The following is a 13,864-nucleotide window of genomic DNA, read 5'->3' as shown; positions in this document are numbered from 1 at the left end:
AATGTAGTGGAGTAAAAAGTATACAACATTTGCCAACAAAATGTAGTGGAGTAAAATATAAAGTAGCTTAATATGAAAATACTCAAATAAAGAACACGTACCCCATTTGTTTTACTTAAGTATTTACTTAAGTATTTGTTTTACTTCAGTACAGTAGCCTACTTACAGTAAATGCAGATTTACAGATAGCAAAATATGAGTGAATCAATGTTGAAATATGGTTAGGCAGAAATATTGAATCCATGTTGAAACCCGGACATTGAAATTAAACAGAAAGCGGAAATTGTTTTAATGTTGAATAAACGTTGGACTTTCAACCATAACTGACACTATATCAATGTTGATTCAACCATCATCTAAATAGGAATTTACATGCACATTTTTGGTTGATTTTACATTGAATCAATGTTAGGAATCAACATTGATTCAACCATCATCCAAATGGGAATCTACATGTAAATTGTAGTTGATTTCATATTGAATCAGTGTTAGGAATCAATATTGATTCAACCATCATCTAAATGGGAATCTAAATGTAAAACTTACATTAAAATATTCAACTTTTCTAAGCATACTGTAACACATTAAAAAAGTGAATGTTTTGCACCACTTAGTTTTCTGCGGTCTACATCTTAACAGACCATTAACAAGTGCAACATCAATACTGTACTGAATGAAGTGGTCCAAACTTTAAACACACACTGCAAAAACTAAGCCTCAAAAAACCAGAAAAATAAATAGTAAAATGAGTAATATATAACTTAAAATAAGAAAAATTATCTGCCAACAGAACAAGAAAAATTCACTTGCCAAGACCTTCTTAAAACAAGTAAATAAATCTAGCCTAAAAAGATCTACGGATATCTTAAAACAAGTGTTTTTAAACCAAAATTAAGTAAATTTGAATTGAAGCAAGGAATATCTTTAAAAATTATAATCTTATAAGGAAAATGTGCTTGAATTCAGCATATTCTACTGCTTTTGTCCCAAAATTCAATTTTATGTTAGGCAACACAGGTACATTTGTCTAGATAAAGTTAAGATTTAAGAATTATTTTCTTAATATGTAGAAAAATCTACTTAAATTCAGCATTTGGTGCTAAAGTATTCTTAAAATAAGGCTAAATACCAAGAAACGTAGAGACAAAACCTTCAAAAATCATTAATCCTATCAATATAAACTTTGACTGCTCGCATAAAGAAAAATATGAGTCAAATGATTTATTTTAATGTTTTTATTGTTTTCAAACAGCGTAGTAAAGGTCAGTCATCAGATATGTCTTTAGAGAAAAAGAGAACATTATTTCTCTGTAAAATGCAACGCAAGTGAAATTCTCATGACACTTTTGACCCAGCGAACAATTTTGAATAGGACTACAAGTATGAGGGGCCGCTATGGACATTATTCAGAAATACCATTCACATATACAACACACACATATACAACACAAACATATACAACACACACACACACACACACACACACACACACACACACACACACACACACACACACACACACACACACACACACACACACACACACACACACACACACACACACACACACACACACACACACACACACACACACACACACACACACACACACACACACACACACACACACACCTAAAACCAACATAATTTAAAAACATATGTAAAAATCTCTCATATACACATATGAAACGCTCTCACACACACATGAAATCCAAAGTTATTCACATATACAGTACATGTCAAACGCACTCATATACACATGTGATACGCACTCACACACACCTGAAACGCTCTCCCACAGATATGGGATAGTGTGTTTTATATGTGTGTGTGAGAGCGTTTCAGGTGTGTGTGAGAGCGTTTCAGTTGTGTGTGTGAGTGCGTATCACATGTGTATATGAGTGCGTTTGACATGTATATGCAGGGCTCGACATTAAAGAGCCTGTGACACGAACCCAACAACTGTTGTGCAATGAAATAGTGGGCTACTAGTAATCTCGAACCGTCAGTTTAAAAAAGAAAAAGCGATACCGTTCCGATAAATATCAATAATTTCGAACGCGGGAAACGCGGGAAAATTCCTTCGACTCATTTTGAGGTTTTGGGGGAAGCCGGAAGTGACGTCAATGCGGGAACGCTTCACTGTGCAGCGAGAGAGCCAAACACGGACAAAGTGTGTTGTCATGCGTAGAAATGGTGAATTACTGAGTTTAGGCACGTTAATAACGTTTTAATGAAGTTGACTACAGTATATTCATATTTGTCAGTGCTTTCATGTCAATTCGGCGAACATAAACATAAATGATCGTGGTGAAGATGATGATTAAATTAGGATTAAAAATCGGTAGTGAGAGCTGCTGAATTTCCTCCCGTCGGATGTGATATAAAAACAAATCGATTATTTTTGTAAACTCAAGTGGATGAAACTACATTTATTAGTGCTTTCATGTCAATTCGGCGAACATATGATACATTAAATGATCGTGAGGATGATGATTTAAAAATATTTTGTTTGAGCCGGTCTGCATTTCCTGATGAGAAAACAAACCTTAGCTTTTTGTAGTTGCAGTCAGTGGTGTAGTGGGCGTTGGACGCGGGGGTACGCCGTACCTCCACTTATTTGAAGCATGATTTCTTTTTTAATAGTCTAATACATCTAAAATCATTGCCAGTGTTATCAGTTGCAAGTGTGTGTTTGTTGTAATAATGACGAAAACATAATAGGCAGATTTCACAGTAATTATAATAAAAACGTAGCTCAAGCATTTATGCAACTTGATTTGAAGCGTGTGTATGTGAGGGGCAGAACTGTGTGTGTAGGGTGACCAGGTGTCCCACACTGTGCGGGACTGCACACACAGCATTTTTATTATTTGTCCCGCGTCCCACACATTGAGACTATGTCCCGCATTTGAGTGATAGTCGCGCAGAAAGGCCGGATCGGTTCGGTGACAGCCGGCACCGCCCTTTATTATTATATTGTCTAAACGGCATCATTTAAGTTGCGCTGACAGGCGACACAGAGGTCCCCAAGCCCCCCCCCCCGTTGACAGTTCACGAGCGCGTCCATAGTGTCTCCCGTACACCCACCACCCCGTCCACCCAGTAAAAACATCCCCACTACACCACTGGTTGTAGTAGTACACCAACATGGATTAAACGTGTTTTTTTTTACCACAATGTTGGGGAAATGAATGGATAAAATGCACGGATTATTATTATTATTATTATTATTCCCACTCCGATCGGGACACTAGGTCCACCGTTTCCCCGTAGCGAGGATCCCCCCGTTGACAGTTTACGTGGGCTGGGCTGGGTGCAGTGGCGGACTGGCCATCGGGACGAATCCCGACGGGCCGGTACCGAAGTGGGCCGGTCGGATAAGTCACTAGCACATCCCCCACTCCCCCCGTTGACAATTTACTAGTTGTACCGAAGTGGGCCGGTCGAGAGTCCCGGGCTGATTTTTAGTCCCAGTCCACCACTGGCTACATGACCGTATGATCGCCCATATTGACGCACCTAATTCCTAAACTTCTAACAGATACAAAAAATAAACCGATCCTTCAGCCTCATATGAGCTCTCAGACACTTTCAAAATTAAACTGTCATCGCTGTCTGAGCTTGCTGCTGTGTGCGCCATGGTGCGTTTATATGCAGATGCTGGGATCCTGAACGGTGCAGCTGGAGCGCTGTGCCCGCATTGACGTCACCCATAATTTGGCGGGACTTGAAGAATCCCCGAGAAAATCCAGGAAATGGTCCACATTGAAGGGCAGATTAATGGTTATCAAAGTACAAATATCCAAAATCAGTTCAGTAACGGTTTTCAAGGGGACAATATTTACTCAAATTGATGGGTTTGGATGATGGGGGAAAATCGTGTCACAGGCTCTTTAAGGGCTGCCCGATGGCCCGGGGCCATCTAGTATTTAGCTTGGGCAATGAAGCCTCACCTGCTGGTTGCCCGATCGGGCAATCTATTATGCCAGTATCATGCAGCTCGCGGACCCAGTAATGAGTGACCCGACAGTAAAACTAAACATATCTATAACTACTTACGGTAGTTTGAGAGGTAATTAAAATAGCTACGTGTGATATTCTAACCTGAGGTGTGTGTTTTGTCCGCTCACCGCTGCATGTGATCATGCAGAGCTGCGTGTCGACTCGTCAGCAGAAGCTGATCTCTCTCTCCCGTCAGATTAGACTTCATTCGCGTTTATGTCCATATTGATTAGATCTAGTTAGTTCTAGCTAATGATAGGACTACCTGCTTATTAAAAGACACCTAAACAATAAGTGTCGCTATGCAACTGGGTGAGGCCACAAAGTATAGCGCAGCATTATGCATTTGTTTACATGCCCACCGGAACCCCGAGGCATTACCAACAGATCAACGCACACAATCAACCCATACAGGACATCTCTTTCTCCACATTAAGTGTTAGACATTAGAATTGACTATTCTTGTCTGTCACATACTCTTCTTGTCTGTCACATAAGTGGCGCAACTGAAGCGGTATTGTGCTAAATGGAAATTATTGTGAGCGAAGAGATTTAGATTTTGCCGGCCAACGGGAACTCAGTTATGGCTAGAAAGGATCCGTCTTGTGTAAAACTCTCGCGAGTTTGGTCTGGCCGTGGCTGAATGTTTACGTTTGGCAGGCAGCCTTTCAGTTACGATCATTAACATCAGTTGGCCACAGCAAATGATGGTGAGAAGCTAAACTATCTATTAATTATGTCAATGACAGGGAGTGTGATTATTGAAATAAGGTGTTAGCGGTCTTGTTGGTGTTCAAAGAAGAATGACAACACTGTAGATCACCAACACTATGGTTTATTTTTTATTCACAGGCAAGTCAACGTTGTCGCAGTAAAAGTCCCAAGATAGCTCCTGGTGCAATAAAATGTTCCCTTGCAGTGTTTTACTATTATGTCTGATGTTTCTCTATTAATATTGCTGCTGCATTAATGTGTATGTTGCATCATGTTACTGCTGTAGATGTGTTTCCGAGCCGCTCCGATTACAACGAGAATGTGACGTCATATTTACACTAGACGGATCCTTTCTAGCCATGACCCGGGAACTCTGACGTCGCCATTTTGTGTGCTTCGCGGATGCGCTCGGCTCCTCTCGACTGCTGCTCGGGTCTGCTCGGTCAGCTTCCGAATGAGGAGGCATTCATTCGACCAACTTACAGTAGATAACATTACAAACATTTTTAACAGGGGCCATAATAGTGTAAATAATGTTTGTTTTGGCAGTTATAACTGAATGTAATGTTTTCTACTTTTTTACAGATGGAAAGTGTCTTGACCAACAACTTAAGTATTTCTTATAGCTATGCAGGGCATGCAAGCGAGCAAACACAAACAAGAACAAACAAACAAGTGAAATGAAGAATAAAATTGAAATTGTACAATATAATATTGTGCTGGTTCATCTTATAATTCAGTTCTAGAGAATGCACCAGACAGCATAGATCTAAGACCTGCAAAAATCTAAATGCTCTACGGGGAGGCCCCCCAAACCCTTCGTGGCATTTCGTCCGCACGCATCTTTCAGGGCAATCTCTATTGGGCTCAGGGCCATCTGTAAATTAGCTTAGATGGCCCACAGGGCCATCTCCCAAAATCCTTAATGTCATGCACTGCATGATTTTGGATTTCATGTGTGTGCGAGCGTTTCATATGTGTATATGGGATTTTTACATATGTTTGTATGCTGCTATTATTAATAATACAGGCTACAGCCTGTATTAATAATAGCATTGCAATAAATAAATTGCTATAATAATTAGGGGTGCACCGAATGGGAAATTCTTGGCCGAAACCGTTACCGAAAATAGGAAACAGTTGGCCGAAAACCGAAAGCCAAAAGGCCGAAAATGATTAATAGAAATATATATATATATAATGTATACATTTTTTACCAATGTTGTTCAGCTACCTGATTATGGAAAAAGACATGATTATGGCAAAACTTAACTTAAATAATAATCACTATTATGCAGGGATGCAAACACACGTATGGTGAAAAAAGAGAGAACTATTCGAAGCAGAAAAAAAACAGCGTAATATACCATCTGACAGGCCTGTGCTATAATGCTTCAATGAACTGGCTATTCTTTATAATATACTCAGATCAATAGGAGACAGAGATGTTAAGTTATAAATCAAGGGTTTTTATTATTATTTACAGCAGGGGTGGGGAACCTTTCTCCTTTCAATTTTTACAACATCCTCTGAGGGCCGTACAAATGATTGAACTGCTTAAAAAAACTAAAATCACAGCCCATTAATTTGGCCTTTCTTTCATGCTGTGCAAAGAAAAAGCAACCTCTTAATCCAGATATTTTCCCATGACTCGCGCATGCACGCACGCACGTGCATGGTTGTGGCAGAAAGATATGGACAGAAGATGTGTGCGAATGTATTAAGTATCCTATCCATGTGAACATGATTTAAGTGGGGGGGGACTTTACCTCCTCTAGTGGGGTCCGGAGGCATGCTCCCCCAGGAAGATTCTTTTTTAAATATTGAAGTTAAAAGCATCAATCTGGTGCACTTTGAGAGCAACCTGAAGAGATCTATGGATACATCTCTCAACACCCATATGAAACAGAACTGTAAGCAGATTCTTCTTTTTGGATATTTTACAAATCACTCCCCTTTTAAACTCTATTCTTGTTATTTTTAACAACTCTTTTGTTACTGTCATATTGTATTTTATACATGTTTTTCATTTAGACTCTAATGTCTCATTAATAATTATAATGATCATATCAAGGTGTGCCTTAACCTCACTGAGCTGAGGTTATTTGAGCCTCTCAGGAGAGAGCTCTCTTCCACCTGGTTGTAGAAAAGCTCTTTAAATTCTTTAGCATAGCTAGCTAACCAGATGCTAATAACAGCAGATTGCCACTGTGCTTACAACTAAAGACAGCCACGCAAACACTGCGGTGTGTACGGCTCCTTATGGGTACTGCGATATTTGAAGAGCTGGAGCGGCGTTCCGGTGCTCTCCGTCAGCACTCTAGTCTACACTCCTTTCCGACGAGATATATACCACGTGAAGACACGTTACGCTCGTGTTGTGTTCAAGGAACCTGCCCTTGGCCAGGAAAAACAGGCACTCGCTTGTTTAATTATTTTGCGGTCAAGATTTCTTCTTCTTTTTTTAAGTGAAAAGTTGTCCGTTTTGTCGGACTGACGGACGGGCGGACGGACCGACGGACCCCACCCCCAAAACGAAAACTCTTCGGTTCTCCGCGAATTACACAAGTCACCCAAATCAGCGTTAAAAAAGCGGGAGGCGCCGAAAAGCGACTAATTTGCATCACTGATTATGGGTCCATAAAACATTTATTCAGCACTTTTGAATGCATACAGTACATTAATTCCAAGTCAAGTGCATTTTCTTTTCTCTGTAGGATAACTACAACAAAGTGCATTCAGAACAAAGCCAAGGTGCTTTAAAACTGCATAAACATCTAGGCCAGTAGGCCTACAACAAAATAGTGTAAATAAAGACTAACAGCCAGGCCTTCAACAACAACAAATGCACCTATAAGTGCATGCATACAAATGTGCAAACTGGATAAATCCACATGAATGTAACTATTTACAAATGAAATTACAATTCAATTTCATAAGCAAAGTAGTAAACATTGTATAAAGATACATAAAGTGAAAACTGGATACAAAATCCACAATCAATTACAAATTAAATTATAATTTCAAGAATCTGCAAATAAGGTGGTCTGTCCTCATGAGCAATGTAAACAACATTGTATCATTTAGATAACGAAAGTAGAATATATTGAACACTGTGCTGCTGTCATTTCCCCCTAATGATAACCTGAGATGGTGAATTATAACTCACAATGAAAATTGTTCAGGAAAGTGGGTATAGAGTAGACATGTAGAACTAGATAAGCTTATGATAAGCCAGCCTTGTCTACTTATTAAGGAAAAGTGGGAGGTTATTTTTAATGAACAGTAGCTTCTCTGCTTTATCAGCCATAAGTCTGTTCCTCTTCTCATCAAGCACATGAGAGGCAGCGCTGAACAGTCTCTCGCTGTCAGTGCTTGTGATTTGATCATAGTCCGCATATTTATCCGGGTGTTTTGATTTCAAGTGGTGGAGTAATCCCGAAGTGGTGAAAGTCTTTGCAGTTACACCCCCTCGAGAAATGTCAGCTGAACACGTTTTACAAATCGCAATCCGCGCCTCTTTCTCTGATATTTTTAAATATCTCCAAGCGGCAGACATGTTGGCTGTAAGCCAGCCGCGAGCATGGTCCCGCGCCGTGCTTGTCGCCGCCTTTTGATTACGTCATCACAACAACACGTTAGCTTACCAACGTAACCCTGTTCCCTGACATTCGGTGATATTTTTTCGGTGCTAAAACCCTTTCGGCCGAAAGCCGAAACGGCCTTTTTAACCATTTTCGGCCGATAATTTTCGGCGGCCGAATATTCGGTGCATCCCTAATAATAATATAATATTTATTCGGTCGAATAATCGATTATTATTCGCCAGGGCTGCCGAATAATCGATTTTGATCATGGTCAGTTTCTGGCCACCCTAATATAAGTGCCCTAATCACTAATCACTGGAACTTGTTCCAGTCGGCCATAGCCTTTTTGTATGAAGTAGTCATGTCACAGTCATGAATGGCGTCCAAGAGGACTTCAGTCTGCACCACAAACAGAAGTGTTGCAATGCACTTAGGATAGGTGAGGTGAAAGGTGTAATAACATGCCATGAGATACATCACGCTTTCATGAATGTCCTTTTTTGGGAAGGTGAGCATGGGCATGGTTCCAATGGCCAGTATACAGTTCGTTTTGCAGATGATGACAACAGGGCTGGAGAGTGGTCGTGTCTGAAGAAAGGCGTTGGGGTCTTCTGCAGACTGAAGCAAAATCAGACAAAAGAAATCATCACAAAAAGCCAAACAAATATGATCACAACATTTCACTCTTTGTGTCGACATGAGAAAATTATTATAAATGTTCTTACCTCAAGGACATGGAGCACAGCCTCACTTGCATGCCTTAACTTCTTGGGTGCGGCCATAGGTGATGGGAACATCTCTGGTAAAGCCTTCATCATGGCAATTGAGTGCTTTACTGTTGAAAAGAAAAAGTTTAATTCCATTTCCTGCAGTCAGTTAAAGAGTAACTTCCAGGTTAAAGACACCTGTGAATAATGTGTAGGAAAATGATGAATACACTAGATTTTCAAAAAAATATACAGAAATATACACTACAGTGACATCTGACGTCGTTTTTGTAAGAAATGTTCACTTCCGCATAAAAAAGCCTCGGCACGTGACCTCCCGCGTGTGACGTAACACGGGGGACACAAGTGGAAGAGCGGCCGGTGTAACGTATTAATAAATATGGATCCCAATGCTAGTTTCGACACAGAAGAAGTTGAACATGAATATTCGAATGCATATGACGGACCACAACCTTATAATTATGAGCCTGCTAGGCGTCCAAGAGACCAGGAGCAGCCAAGGATTAGAAGAAATAACGGCCATCGGAGAGAAATTGAGCTGTGGTGTGAGGAGAACCAGTGGAGAACTGGGCAGCTATCTTGGTGAGTGACCGGCGTTAGCTACACAATGTTAGCTAACGTCACATCACAACATTGTGAAGTTAGCTATCATATATCAGGCTATAACTAAAGTAGCATTGATAATATAGTAACGTTACTGGCAGGACTGTTGATACTGATCCATAACAGAAACTAATGCGCAAGTATCAGCCGTATCTCGCGTTACCTAATGCAACTCCACACTACGGTGCTGTGTACCGGAGGAGAGACGCGAGATACGGCTGATACCTGACTATCTGGCGGAGAAAGGTTGTGGAGCCTCCGTTGATATGTCGTTGTAAATGGCTTGATGGAAAGCAGGTGTGTAGTCGGGGAGGGTGCACAGCTGATTGCAGCAGGTGAGTGGAGGTTGAGCCGGGAGCCAGGAGTGACAGCCACCACGCACACACAAACAACACAGACAGGGGGAAACAAACAAACACAAAGGAGACGGCTGGAGCAGTACAGCCACCACAGCGTTACCTAATGCAACTCCACACTAAGTCTTACGGTGCCGTGTACCGGAGGGGAGAGAGAGAGAGAGCAGCGAAGGGGGGGGGAGAGAGAAGTAATACGGTTTCCTGATAAAGCTGTGGAGAGTATGTGCTAAAGGGAGGTGGATGCACAACGCACCCAGGAACGAACGCTAGCTCCGGTCCTTTTTACTGTGGACTCGATGTCCTGACAGGCTGGTATTTTTGCAACCTGCACAAACACAATACTGCACCATGATTACAAATGGTGAAATACAATGTAAAACTACCGAAAAATACCAGCTCCTTAAAACACAACCGCTCTACTCAACGCAAGTCTACTATACCCGCAGTCAGAGAGCGGAGATGTGTCCCCTGTGTGATGTAATATGACGCGTTTGACGTATGACCTTAAAAAAAAGCCGTTTTTAAGAGCAGAGCTCAAAATTCCTCCTTTCCCTCTGAATTCCTGCCTTTATGTCTTGTAAAACATATCAAATCCTGCATTCAGTTTTTTTAATTGTAATTTTCAAGCAAATTTAAGCATAAATGTAGAAAAAAAAAAAACCTGCAAGATGCTCTTTAATAAACAGACATGGTCAGAGATAATAATCACCTTTGTCAAGCTGCGGAGGCCTCATGAGCTTTTTGAAAACTCCATAAAACTGTGCCCTCTCACAAAAGGTCCCCCACCGGGTCTTAAGTTCCATTAAGAAGTGGGAGTTGCCTTGATTGAGGACCCGCCGTAGTTCATCCATTAGCTAAGACAACGAGAGAGAAAATACATAGGAGAAACTTTCAAATCTACATTCCAAGGGTTAGTCATTCGTCTCATAATTGAATTTCCAAAAAAAGATTCATATGTGTATAATGTGATTGAAATGGTCACTTAACAAAAATATTACAGTGCACATAGAAATACGTATGTCTGATGCAAACACTATTTTTAAATACGTATTGTGGACCAATACTACTAACAAAATAATGTTGTGTGTATCAGAAGCACATTTGTGAAATTTTAAATAAGTGGAGGGTTTTTATATATCTATGCAGAATAAATATGTGTATTTAATCAGCATATTTGAGTCATTTATTTATCAATAATGAGACAGATCTGATTAATTGTCATACCATTTCTCATTTCAAATTTGGTCTAAGGTTAACCGAATTAGGAAGCATAGTTGTACATAAAACTAAAACGTTTGCTTACATGATCCAGTTCTCCAAAGCAAGGATAAGCTTTAAGAATGTTGGAAGGCCTGTCCTGCTCCTTTGTAACATCAGAGTCAATGAAGGCCCTTCTCGCTTGGACTTCGAGGTCCAGGAGCTGAGCAACATCCATCTTGTTTGGTCTGGCCTTGGTTTTATACATCGCCAGTAGAGTCTTATAGTGTCTCGCCTGGGTCTGTGGGCTCTCAGTTTCTGATGCTAGAAAACATAAACCCCACTATTTTCATTTCTGATGTTAAACTTTAAATGAGACATTAACACAAAGCCATAGTGACTGACACGGGGCAAATATAGATGAGTAATCCTGAATAAAAAAGGGTTCTAAAATAGCTTATTGATATTGTTACATTTTCTTGAAGAGATTGAACTATCTACTATTTCAATTTCTGTACTTGCCACATAACTGTTCAGCCTTCGGGGCGCTGCATCGAGATGGTGGTGATCTCTCCAAGATCAAGGTTGATGCGGTGGACTCATCAGTCTCATCAGTGGACGTCTCATGGCTGCTCTGAAAGCTTGAACTCCTAGGCCTCTTTCTTGAAGGAGTTGAACCCTGCTTCGTTTTGGGGGTTGTCACATTCTGGATCCTTTTCAAAAGCTGCTTTTTTACAGTTTCCTTACAAGACACACACAACAGGTTGTGTTATAACTCACATTAAACAAACTTGTATCAAACAAAATACACCACACAAACAGTTGCACAGAGCTCTTATTGAACTGGATAAAACACATCACTCCCAGTTTGAGAGGCAAATGATTGCAGTGCTTTGTCTGAACCATGAGTTGAAAACTTGAATAGTGACATACCCACTCAGCTCTACTGGTTTGAGATCTGTCCCGAAGCATTGGGTAGTACTCAATTAGACGCTTCGCCATTACAGTGAGTTCACGGCTGCATAGATAGTTAAAGTCATCCCCAGCTGCTCTTTTAATGGAAATCATGCTTGTGACTGTATTCCTGATCAATCGACAGCGAAGATCTTTGGAAAGGACGTAGTCTCCTTCTTCTCCAGCACGGTGCTTTTCAGAAAAGGTGCTTTGTGATTGCTCCAATTCTGCATCTGTGTATAAGACATACAGTGGACTAGGAAGCTGTACGGTTCTGCTGGCACCATGTTGGGGTTGTGGGCTTTGAGAGGGGAAGGAGGGTGGAGAAAAGACAGGGGATGGAGAGGGGTTGGCAGGAGGGAAACAAGGAAGGTTGGGGGGTGGGAATAGGGCTGAAATCACAAGTCCCATGAGAGGTACTCGGTCTACACAGGTCTCTCTCCTGGCCCTGTATAAAAGATGCATATATATATATATATATATAAATAATGGTATTTACAATGAAAAGAGCACTACACTGTGACAACAAAAAAAAATCAACACAACCAAAAAACTCCACTTCTTCAAATAGCTGCATGATGACTAGGAAAGGCTTACTTGGTAACAGGTTTAAAGTCCCTCAAATGTTAGAATCTTGAATTACCTCATTATCATCATGAGTGAGTCTCCAAATGGTTTTTCTTCTGAAGAAGTGCTCAGGCCCGGGAAGGAGATCACGCAAGTCCTCCTTAGATAGGCTGGGCAGCATGTCTCTGCTTATATTAGCAGCTGAAAACAGATTTAACCAAACAGTTAATAATAAGGTAAAAAGCAACTAATAACATATTTATCTAAATACATAAAATAAAAGAGTAATGTACATTTCTGGCTGGCTTCACAAGATTTTATTTAACATTAAAACATGTATTGCAATTACTTATAATTTAAATTAAAACAATTGCTGTTACAATAGCCCACACTGTCATACAACAACGCATTGTGAAATGCTGTCTCCAACAAAAAAGGGCGCCAAAGATGTCTATGCTCAATACTTTACTGTCAGTTGTGAAAGGCTCATTTGCTTCTTGACATTATTTCTGGCAATAATACAGTATAAATTAAAATGTTAACCACGATTTGTAATTTGTGCAGTTATTAACAGCTTACAGTAGATATTAGCTAAGTTAACACTAGATATGTAGCCAGCTAGCTAGCTTACTTTGCATGCTAACTTGTTGTCCAACCGATTCAAATAATGTAAAGCTTGCTGGAGAGGTGCAGCATAAAATACACAATTACATTACCTTTTAATGCTGCAGTTGCTATAGCATCCATGCCCGGACATGTGATATCTCTTCCATTTTCATGCATGGCGTAGTTAAATGTGAAATCACGGAGATTCAGTCTTCTGCCTGAAGGAAAGCTAGCCAGCAACCCTGAAACTAGGTGCAGTGGTGCACCTGACCTAACACACGCCCTTAACGGACCCTTTTCGCGATTCCCATTGGAAGGTACCATTTCTTAAAAAAAAGAGGGGTGACAGAGATATTGTATATGTTGCAAATATTAGGAATATTAATAACTGATGCAGTCATAGGTAACATTTCAAGCATCTGTTTCTAGATGCACATCATTCCACAAGTTATTCCCAGGCATTTTTATGACGTGTATATATATAGGAACATGACTCACCGGTCTCCCCCATACAGCTAGAGAATGTGATAAACCCACTTCATTAGTT

The 13,864-nt window shown here is 40.4% G+C and overlaps 1 protein-coding gene across 6 annotated transcripts; it reads right to left on the bottom strand.

The window, feature by feature from the left end:
* Nucleotides 1–1,217: 1,217 nt before the first annotated feature.
* LOC307037399 (uncharacterized protein) lies at nt 1,218–13,564 on the bottom strand. Of its 6 annotated transcripts, none has more exons than XR_013807666.1 (8): nt 13,428–13,564; nt 12,124–12,912; nt 11,713–11,932; nt 11,297–11,514; nt 10,703–10,847; nt 9,032–9,141; nt 7,347–8,924; nt 1,218–6,006 (listed from the first exon to the last, which is right to left on the bottom strand). XR_013807666.1 is itself a non-coding variant. In XM_079678246.1 (8 exons), the coding sequence occupies exons 3-8, from the start codon at nt 12,553–12,555 to the stop codon at nt 8,619–8,621; spliced, it is 1,431 nt and encodes a 476-aa protein (XP_079534372.1). In that variant the 5' UTR covers nt 12,556–12,592; nt 12,742–12,912; nt 13,428–13,564; the 3' UTR covers nt 1,218–8,618. The 6 variants fall into 6 exon arrangements, 5 of the variants coding, with proteins under 5 accessions (XP_079534372.1, XP_079534371.1, XP_079534374.1 ...); XM_079678246.1 differs by having other exon boundaries at nt 1,218–8,924; nt 12,124–12,592; nt 12,742–12,912; XM_079678245.1 differs by having other exon boundaries at nt 1,218–8,924; nt 12,124–12,592; nt 12,788–12,912.
* Nucleotides 13,565–13,864: the final 300 nt, after the last annotated feature.

This window comes from Notothenia rossii (assembly GCF_949606895.1).
Source record: "Notothenia rossii genome assembly, chromosome: 4".
Classification (NCBI taxonomy): domain Eukaryota; kingdom Metazoa; phylum Chordata; class Actinopteri; order Perciformes; family Nototheniidae; genus Notothenia; species Notothenia rossii.
The sequence above is the reverse complement of the archived record's forward strand: the minus strand, read 5'-3'. Positions and strand labels throughout refer to the sequence as shown.